We start from the raw sequence: 10,009 nt of genomic DNA on the forward strand, positions 1-10,009 counted from the left end.
AAAAAAATCAGTAGACGCAGACGCCCTCCAAAAAATCAGAACATAAAAAAGTCGAGAATAGAGCAGAAAAACTAAACGCTTGAATTTGTAGTAAAGTGCGTCTCGCACCCAGAAGACCGTTTAGTCCAGAGAACCAAATTTAAAACCGACGAAATTTTAGCTCTGGAGAACAAAATTTATCCGTGGCGATGAAATAATTTAGTCTAGCTGACTTAATTTGATTGGTGCGACCATATTTAGTGAGAAATGGGGTTACTAAATTTAAGTCGGTTTTGGGAACTAAATTTTGCTTCTTAATACCCTGATTTCGTTTTATGAACTAAATGGTTCTCTGGGTGCGTATGGATGTATTGTGAAGGTGTCCGTGATAAATATGTCACCCTGCCTGCAGGTAACATTACTCGGGTCAGGTAACTTTATCATAGGCCTATCATAGCGTCGGCACAAGTCCTATAGACTCAATAACTGCGGAACGGTGGGAACTTGACCCCACGACTTCCCCGGGCCACTATGAAAAAACTTAGGTAGGTTTACAGGAAAAATTTTCTTGACGCAAGTTGTAAAATTACAATTTGTAATCGTAAAAATACATGCAGTTTGTATCGACTTCAAATCCCTTGGCGAGTAAAAAATGTACTGTCGTAAATTTGCAACTTAAATTATAATTCAAGTTTACAAAATTTTTTGTAAATTTACGACGATATTTTTCACAGGGGGGGGGGCGGTCGGTCATGTCAAGTACCTGGATGGAGCTGCCCGTGGGGAAGACCACGTATCGCCTGCGTCGGGAGAGCAGGTCGCCGCCGTGGTGCGGCCGGGTCGCGTTGGCGAGGCCGCCACACTGGTGCGCGCGGGCGGCCCCGGCGGCCTGCACCACGGCGAGCAGCACGGCGAGCAGCACGAGCCCCACAGCCGCCCGCGGACGCATCCTGACTGCGCCGTCCCGCCAGCGGGGGCCAGCGGCCGACGCCCCCGCCGACAGACACCCGCTGGACGACGCTAAGTGGCTGCCGCGCCGACCGGGCCGTTAGCCGCCGTGCTCCTGCTCCCGTCACAGAGAACGTCATCATCGCAGCACACACAATACCGGCACCGGAGACTCAACCATTTGCCTTGAGCCGGCGGGGTGTCATGTACCTCTCAGAACAATGTCGTCATATAGTTGTTGACCTGACTGTACTGGCAGCTGGCATGAGCCAGCGTGATGTAGGCTTGATCTCGCGTGATCTGGCGTAATGTGGGCTTGATCTGTCTTAAACTGAGTTGAATTGGGCCTGATGTGGCGTAAGGTGGGGTGAATTTGGCTTGATTTGGCGTTGAGGGCGTTTGGAAGTTCTCAGTACGGGCTTCGTGCTCGGTGTTGCCCAAAGCGTTGGCGTTCTTAATTTCGCATTTCAACTTTCTTTCGTGTGTCCCAAAAGCAAAATGCTTTTTGATAAGTGTCACCCGGGCTCGACCAATACCCATGCATTTGGTTTCTTGTTTTCAGTGAAAAGATTGGATCAAGTTTATGCTTGCTTGAGCTGGGGCTAGGAAGGAGCTCTGACTGCTTCCTGGGTTGCTGGTGCGCTGGATTGTATATTTCAACTGGATCAGGCTGCAGTGCCGCATATCATTACTGTCCAAAAATATCTCAACAACTGGCTTAGTAGCATACGGAAAAGCCGTTTTAACGACTTCCTAAAAACGAGGGAGACTTAGAACGCTAATGTAATGTTGTGCTCAGAAATGAAGTCCTCAGACTTAATTTCTTAATTCTTAATTTAAAATATCCTGAATTATTGTGAATTTGTTTAATTACACCCATCACATTTAAAGTAAACACTTCTTTTCGGTTCATTGTTCAATGATAATTTATTATTTACTCTTTTTTTTTGGGGGGGGGTTGTAGTAGAGTCGTGAGAAAAGTGTTTAACAAACTGAAGCACATCATAAAAATAAGTACACGAATGAGATCACAGCTACGCTTTCTATTCTACATAGAAGAGTGTTTTGGCTGAGCGCCCCTCCTCAGGGGCTGGCGGCGGAGGGCGCCGACGCCCTGGCCGCCCGCCTGGCGATGCTGGCGCGGCTGCCACGCGCGCTGCCGCTGGCGCTGGACCGCGTGCTGCTGTGGACGCTGCGGCTGCTGGACGAGCTGCCGCTGCTGGAGCTGTCCTTGTAGCGCACGGGCTTGGTAGAGTCCGAGCAGCGCACGGCGAACTTGAGCTCCTTCACCAGCGCCTCCCCGACGCCGATCTGAAAGCGAAATGCCGTTGTCGGAGAAACTCAATTTTAAGCTATAAATCACAATTCTACCGGGCTAATTCTTTTAGCTAGATAGCTAAATTGTTTGCAACATAGTTATGTAGGCTCAAATTAAGAATTGTAGCTCGAAATTGAAATTTGTGTAATAAAATATAATAAAAATTAAGGTCAATAGCTAAAAGTTGAGCTATGTAGCCAAAAACATATGCAACTTATATTTGTGTTATGTTGCTAAAATTTGAACTATGTGGCTACACAAAGCTTATATGTTTTTAGCTACACAAAGCCAAGTTGTTTTTAGCCACACGAAGCGAAGTTTAAATGGTTTTAGCTACACGAAGCTAAATTGTTTTTAGATGTGCAGCTCAATAATGCAGACCTTGTTCTCGATTGCGACGAGCCTCGAGTTCCACACGAACTCCATGATGGCCATGAAGAAGGCAGCGATGCAGCCGTACATGAGGACGAGAAACACGCCACCCACGTTGCCGATGCCGAGCTTGCCCGAGCTGTCTACCTCGCCGGCCGACTCCTGGGAGCTGCACTTGGTGCCGTCGTCCAGCTGGTGCCACCAGACGTCCTTGAGCTGCGCCAGCCGGCCCGTCTCCTGCAGCGTTAGCACAGCGGCCGAGACCAGGCTGCGGTACGGCGAGTCTGCGGGCACCGGGACCACGGCGTCAGTGGGGGTGGAGTGGAAATGGGGGGGGGGGCGACTTGGGTAATGCGAGGTAATCTGACTGAAAGTAATCCAAGGGTAATCCGAGAGTACCCGGAGGGTGACCTGAGGGTACCCCAAGGCAAACCGAGGGTAGGGTAACCCGAAGGTAACCCAAAGGTAACCAGAGGGTAATCCGGTCGTTGTTGCTGCCGGTAATGTAAATGTAACTCGGGGTTGTCGGGGCTGGTCCACTCACTCTTAGGCAGGGCCACGCCGTAGGCCTTGGAGTCCAGCAGCCCGCCGACCTGGCGCAGCTCGCACTTCCTGGCCGCCTGGTACTCAATGCTCACGGACTCCATGAGGAAGGCGTAGCCGCCCTCGGACTTCATCACACGCTCCACGCCGTCCGTGTTCTTGGCGACGAACACGGACGGCTCGGCGTTCTCCATCACGTCCCACATGCGCTGGTAGTCCGAGTAGTTGGACTTGGAGAAGAAAGACTCGGTGGAGCCGCCCTTCATGCAGCCATACTGGATCTTGGTCTGCTGCACCAGGTCCTTGGCGCTCTCGATCTGGGCCGTCTTCTGGCTGGCGGTTAGGAAGGCCGCCAGGTTGGCCGTGTACGACGAGATCATGATGAGCGTGAAGAACCACCACATCCCCGCCACCATGCGCGTCGACGGCGCCCTGGCGACAATACGCGACCACTGACGACGGGCGGCTTTGCAAGGGTTAGTCTGAGTAATGACCGAATTCTTCCTCTAAATTTTAGTTTCATTTAAATGGTTAGTATGAATTAAAGCCGTTGCGTACACTTTTGTTTCTTCAGCTAGTCAACACTAAAAACGAAAAGTGTGCGAATGTCACGCACTTGTTGGTGTGTGAATGACCATTCGTACACTTAAGAGAACAAAGGTGTGAATTTTCATTTGAAATTCACACGCCTGTGAGAATGACTTTCGCACACCAACAAGTGTGCGACATTCACACACTTGGGTTTTTGTTGGCTAACGTTTGAGGTTGCAGGAAAACGTTAAGCATCGTAACGCCTAACCCTGAATGGGGCGGTTATGGCTTCTTGGTTAAGGTATCGTTAAAAGCACACAATAAGGCCGATGGCTGTGGCTAGCTGAAGCGAGAGGGAGGGGCGCGCCGGGCCCGGCCGCGGGGCTGACTTCGACAGTATACTCTGTACTGATCAAAGCTGATGGAAATTCACCCGGCAAACTTTTAACAGTGTTGTCAGTGGTATATGGGAGGCCTCTAGATCGATAGATAATACTGCCTCAACGACAGCTATGAGCACTGCGTTGGGGGTGAGGGACTAACGCGCATTATTAGTAGGGCGACCGCGAGACGGGGCCCCAGGTAAGGGGAGGGGGGAGGTACATGGCCACTGAGACAGGCAACAGACACGTGGTGCTCTCCGTGCCGAGCCCAGACGTAGGGGAAAGGAGCAATTATTTACAGAGGGGGGGGGGTCGCACACACGCACAAACAAAACAGCAAAACTAGAGGAAAACGAAAAGTAACGCGGTCGCGTTTGAATTGGTCGTTAGGCCTGTTAAAAGTCGAGCGAAAAACGAAGTGAAAAGGGTGGTCGTCTACAAATTACGTCATCGGATGAAGCGCGCTGGAAGAATCAATGACTTTTGTCGTGGTGATCAACTCTGCACGATAGGCTTTAAGTCGGTTGCACTGTTAGAAATTTTCGGGGAGATTTTACAGATAAAGTCTGGGTATACTAGACGCCAATATAAAGTCTGGTACCAGTGTTTGTAAAATTACAGAACACTTGTAAAAATAACTCCACAAAATTTCTGTAAAACTGATACCAAATATTTCTGTAAAAATGTTTAAGGATGTTTCCTGTAATTTTTACCCACATTTTTCTGAGGTAAAATATGCAAGAAAAAAATATTTTCAGCGGCTGTTTCTTTGTTCTATTTCTTTCATATCGTCAATCGCTGACAGATTTCTCTGGTAAACTGCTTGAATCGCTCGAATGGGCGAAATTAAGCATCCGAAGTTCCGGATGTCGATTGAAGCCCATCGAACAGTTAGATTTTCACCACGGCAAACTCGTGCGACTGTAAAACGTATAGAAAGCGTTCTGCGGCCCTGATGATCCCCGCAGGTGACACACATTCCTCGGGAGGGAAACGGTGTACCATATGGCATCTAGAAAGGTTTCCATCATCATCCCGGTACTCATTTGGAGGGTCGTGAAATAGTGACCCGCTACCCCACCCCCTTTGGAAACGGCGTAATTTGTGTACGACCCCCTTTAGGCCACTCTCTGACGTCCCCCCGGCTCCACCCGCCCCCGCCCACCCCCTTACTTTGGGGCGATATCCGAGCCCTGCTGCATCAGGGAGCCCACGTTGTGCCAGATGGCGTTGGCCAGGTTCAGCGAGAACTCCAGGAAGCCCTCGTCGGCGTTCGGCGAGGGGTTCTCCCACTCGTAAGGCGTAAACCTGCAAACGAGCCGAGTGGAGACTGAGGCTAGGGCTCGCAACGACCTGGCGCGGTGACGGCGACCCTCCCCCCGAGTTGTTACGGCACAGGATGCGGCACAGGGGGCGGAGTGCAGCGTCGGGCTGGGACCGAGGGGTACTGCACCATAAGTTTAAGCGTACACTAAGTTTCCTTGATTTTTCTTGGCACTATGTCTTGATTTTCCTGACTTTTTATCTAATTGTTTTCTATTTTTTTCTGATTTTTTTTTTAGGGTGTACACTTCTTTTTCTGGTGAAGTACCCCTCGGCCGGGGTCAGGGCGACCCTGGCGGCTCCCAGGCCGTGGGTGGACCCCGGCGGACCCGGCCCGGGCCAGAAGCAACATGACCATGAAAGGGTAAGAGAAAACGTTTCTAGGCCGAGCGAGCAGGTTGTTGGGGGGCGTGACGGCGGCGTGCTGCAGGGGGGGGCGGGGCCCGGGGGGCCCGGCCCGAGTGTCTCGCGGGGGCTTACTTGGGCAGAAAGTCACAGCCCTGCTGTAACAACGAGCCCATGCAGAACATCAAACTGTTGATGAGGTCGAACGTGTTCTCCAGCTCCTCCGGGTTCGGGTCGCAGGGGTGGGGGTTGTCCCACTCGTACGGCGTCATCCTGGGGAGCACAAGCAGCACGCCATACTCGTGGAGGCAGAGGCCCTGCAAGACCTTGCTCATTTGACCTTGTCCAGGACCTCGTCGTGGACCTCGTCTAGGACTTTGTCCAGGACATTGTTCAGGACCTCGTCCAGGACCACGTCCGGGACCTCGTCCAGGATCGCGTCCATGACCTCGTCCAGGACCTACCTCTCGACGGCGTGAAAGTAAATTATTGTGAGAATCTGTCTCCAAGGTGGACTAACTTGTAAGTACTAGAAACTCTCGATGCGAACGAACCTCGCCAGGAAGAAGAGCAGCACCGAGACGCTGAGGTACGCGAAGGCCATGTAGAACCACACCTCCGTGGAGAAGGGCTCCAGGAAGGAGAAGAGGTTGGGGTCCTGCGGCTTGGCCTTGGTGTGCAGGATGGAGATGCCGAGACTCATAAAGGGCATCGTGAAGTCCACCGCCTGCTCCCGCTCGTACGTGATGGTCAGGTCACAGATGCCGAGGTCCGCCTTCTGCAAGCACCTAGTCAGTGTTCTGCTCCACCGCCCGGCCAAGGGTCGTAGCTCAGTCACCCACCCTGTCCATGAGGTCCTTGATGATGCCGTTCCACTTGCCGTCCCTGTTGCGGCTGCCGTAGGCCTCGTCCGCAACCAGGTAGAACTCGAACGTGAAGTTGAGCTCTTTGGCGATGGCCGAGATCAGGTCGATGGAGTAACCACGAAACCCGTCGTTGCCCATGTCCTCGCTCCAGTTGGCCTTCCTTTCCAGGAACGGCATGCCCTGGAGGAGAGACAGAACCAGCTTGAGCTTTGTTGCATACATTACGTCGCTTTGCGAGAGTGTTGCACTTTTTTCACGGTTCTCCGATTGATTTCAGGGTTTAAGGACACGTTTGTTTATTTTTTTTCAGGCTACGGGACGTGGACGGACCCTGTCGACTCACCAGCCTGGACGCGACCTTGATGAGCCTCCTGGAGAGCATGTCCCGGACGCTGCGCTCCATGTCCTCGACGGAGCGGAACAGGTGGATGCCCGAGGCGTTCCACGTGCCCGTCGCGTTGTTGGACCGCGTGTCGATGAGCGTGAGCGTGAAGTTGACCCGTCGGTACTCTCGTCGGCGCTCAGCGACAGCGGCCCAGTCATGCCGACGGCCTCGTACTCCGGATCGCTGTATTGCTGGAAGCACGTCGACGCAAACATTAACTTCAATACAACCGAGGGGTGAATAACTCCTGAATTGGGTGTACAAATTTCAAAAATTGAATTTGAATTGGCTTGAATTGAATTTGAATTGGACTAATTTGGTTCAATTGTTTTTGAATTGGTTTGAATCATTGCGATTTTATTCTGCTGAATTAGTGTGAATTGGCTTAAATTGGCTTGAATTGACTTGAATTGAATGTAAATTGTCTTGAATTGGACATAATTAGTTGAATTACTTTTGAATTCGTTTGAATTAGATTGAATTAGTCTGAATTAGTTTGAATTGGGCAGAATTAGGGGTGTACATTTGGCAGGGGAGTTATCAACCCCTCGAATACAACTCTGTAGAATTTCGAAACTTTGTTACAGCTCTGGCGTGGCGGCGGGGTCTGACTCACGGCCTTCATGAACTCGACGATCCGCACGCCGTGCTGCCAGGTGCTGGCGCCGTCGCAGGACAGCGGCTCCTCGAAGATGGACGGCGTGGTCTGGTTCAGGAGGTGCAGCGAGCGCGCCAGCATGTGCACGGCGTCGTTGATGAGCGCAGAGGAAGCCTGCGGGGTGGGAACCGGTTGGTGAACGTAGGGATTTTGCTTTTCCAAAACAGTATCTTTGGGAATTTTTTTCAATCTCTCTACTTTTTCCTGGAAAGTTTCATTTTTCCCTTTTTTTTCATCTTTCGGGCAACTTTTCATTTATTTTTTTTCATCTTTTTATGGGAGAGTTTGAAACTACTTTTAAATCCCAAGGCACGTGATTTTCTCGGTAGCCGTGCGTCCTCACCTTGATCTCGGACGCGGCCAGGGTGACGGTGGTCCCGCGGAGGCGCTCGCTGTACAGCCAGTCCTGGAGCGCGTTCTGCACCACGGAGGAGTCCGGGTCCACCAGGCGCACCCCGGTCACGTTGGACACTGACAGGCCCCACTCGTTCATCTCGGTGAAGTCCTGCGTGTGCGCGTCCAGCGAGGTGACCAGGTAGCTGAAGTACTCGCCCATCATGTTGACCTGCTTAGCCTGCTGGAAGATGTCCATGAGCTTGTCGGCGGACACGTCCAGCAGGATGCGGGACTCGCTGCTGTTGCGGATGTTCTTGAGAAGCGGCCTGCACACACCAAGAGGAGGGGATTTGAAAATCCGAAATTTTACCAGGGAAAGTGAAAACTTTTTTCAGAAAAACAATTGGAAAAATTAGTGGAAAAAAATACTTTTCACGAAAAATTCTTTTTGAATGATTTCCCAAATATTCTTTTCCCGGAAAGTTAAAATCCCAAGTAAAGGGGGCCACATCATTGTGACGCCTATCGACGGGACGCGATGCGAAATGGCTCATCTACTTTCGCTCCCACAGCCCAGCCCCCGGAAGTCCAGTCCCGCGCCCAGAAGTGCCAGCCCCGTCCCCGCGGACCGGAAGTCCGGCAGCGCTGCGCTCCCGTCCTCACCTAATGTCCGGGTCCTCGCCGAGCCGGCGCATCGTGATGGGCGGGTCGAGCGGGCCGTGGGCCTTGAGCACCTCCTGCAGCCGGAACAGGCCCTCGTCGTCCTCGTAGATGACGGTGAACGTGTCCCACCCCATGTCGTCCTGCAGCAGCGTCACAATCGCCTGCCGACCGGAAGTCCATTTCCACCCCGTTACGGAACTCATTTCCGACGTCGTTTTCCAGAGAGGAGATTGAGTCGAAAGCCTATCACGTCACCTGGGAGATGCTCTTGCGGTCCGGCGCGATGTTCACGCTGACCTTGGTCGGCCGCCTGGAGGTGAACGTCTGCGTGAGGATGTGCGGGATCTCAAGGGTCTCGCTGATGGAGGTGACGATGTTGATGTTCTCCTTGCGGCTCGGACCAAAGATGGCGGCGACGCCCTGCTCCGTCAGCTTGCAAACTGGACAACGCCAGAGGGTGAGTGCTTTTAAAACTACTTTATATGCGATTTACTTTCAGACTGTCTGGAATAGTACGCAATTTACGAAATTTTTAAGAAGTGGGGGCATTTCTTCACGCCACATGAATGTGATCTCTCCATTTTAATACATATGAGGCCATGAAAAATGTATCCGCGTGCCCGTGGAATAACTTAAGTAGTACAAATATGCCCCGTCCTCTACAAAATGACGCACGTATTTCGGATCTTCCGGAAACCACGCCCGTTTTTCTGCGATTCTGTCGGCGAATTACGGGACCTTGACGCCTGTGAGACTCAGGGTAGGCCACGCCGCAGTGCACGCATGCACTGCAGACGAGATGCTGCCTACCCGCCAGGCGCTACAAGAGCTCGCAGGGGGTGAGTCATTTTTTTGCAGGTTCGCAACGGTGAATGACGGACGTACTTTCCGGGGGTGAGTGTACGACCTCCCAAGACGGGTCATCGGCCTCCGCTCGACTTACGTTTCTTGCTAAGGCTGAAGCCGTCCGTCGAATCGAGCACCTCCACGACGGGGACCAGCTTCACGTCGGGCAGCACCACCTTGTCCATGTTGACACGCTCGATGGCCGCCTTGAAGGCCATGATCTCCTGCCACTCGTGCTCGTAGAACAGTCCCGCTGCCAAAGCCAAAGCATAGTTTTTGGTGTGATTATTTCTCGAAAACTAAAATTTGAAGTAACCTAAATGTGAATCTTCACCACAGTCCTCAATGTGTTTAATTTTTCGAGGATGAATCGGTTGATGCAGTAGTTGTGGCGTTAACAGGTCACCGCCGAGTTACCGCCAGAGTTACCGCTGCGGGTCGCCTCCGGATGACCCAGACGACTCCTCGTGCGAATTTCATGAGGATGGCTGGGCTGGATGACCCCATTCGATC

At 52.1% G+C, this 10,009-nt stretch overlaps 1 protein-coding gene across 1 annotated transcript in view; it reads right to left on the reverse strand.

Moving 5' to 3' along the window:
• Positions 1 to 1,950: 1,950 nt before the first annotated feature.
• Positions 1,951 to 10,009, reverse strand: part of LOC113205305 (glutamate receptor ionotropic, kainate 2-like) — a 9,366-nt gene continuing 1,307 nt past the window's right edge. Inside the window, exons 2-14 of the mRNA XM_052267951.1 lie at positions 9,594 to 9,749; positions 8,906 to 9,090; positions 8,651 to 8,811; positions 7,995 to 8,313; positions 7,610 to 7,765; positions 6,952 to 7,184; positions 6,585 to 6,837; positions 6,297 to 6,520; positions 5,878 to 6,015; positions 5,248 to 5,382; positions 3,162 to 3,592; positions 2,627 to 2,901; positions 1,951 to 2,238 (exon numbers count right to left, since the gene is read on the reverse strand). Of these exons, the coding sequence (XP_052123911.1) occupies positions 2,011 to 2,238; positions 2,627 to 2,901; positions 3,162 to 3,592; positions 5,248 to 5,382; positions 5,878 to 6,015; positions 6,297 to 6,520; positions 6,585 to 6,837; positions 6,952 to 7,184; positions 7,610 to 7,765; positions 7,995 to 8,313; positions 8,651 to 8,811; positions 8,906 to 9,090; positions 9,594 to 9,749 (2,894 nt within the window). The 3' untranslated portion in view covers positions 1,951 to 2,010. The remainder of the gene's footprint in view (positions 2,239 to 2,626; positions 2,902 to 3,161; positions 3,593 to 5,247; positions 5,383 to 5,877; positions 6,016 to 6,296; positions 6,521 to 6,584; positions 6,838 to 6,951; positions 7,185 to 7,609; positions 7,766 to 7,994; positions 8,314 to 8,650; positions 8,812 to 8,905; positions 9,091 to 9,593; positions 9,750 to 10,009) is intronic.

This window comes from Frankliniella occidentalis, unplaced genomic scaffold (assembly GCF_000697945.3).
Source record: "Frankliniella occidentalis isolate FOCC.00 unplaced genomic scaffold, Focc_3.1 Scaffold61, whole genome shotgun sequence".
Classification (NCBI taxonomy): Eukaryota; Metazoa; Arthropoda; class Insecta; order Thysanoptera; family Thripidae; genus Frankliniella; species Frankliniella occidentalis.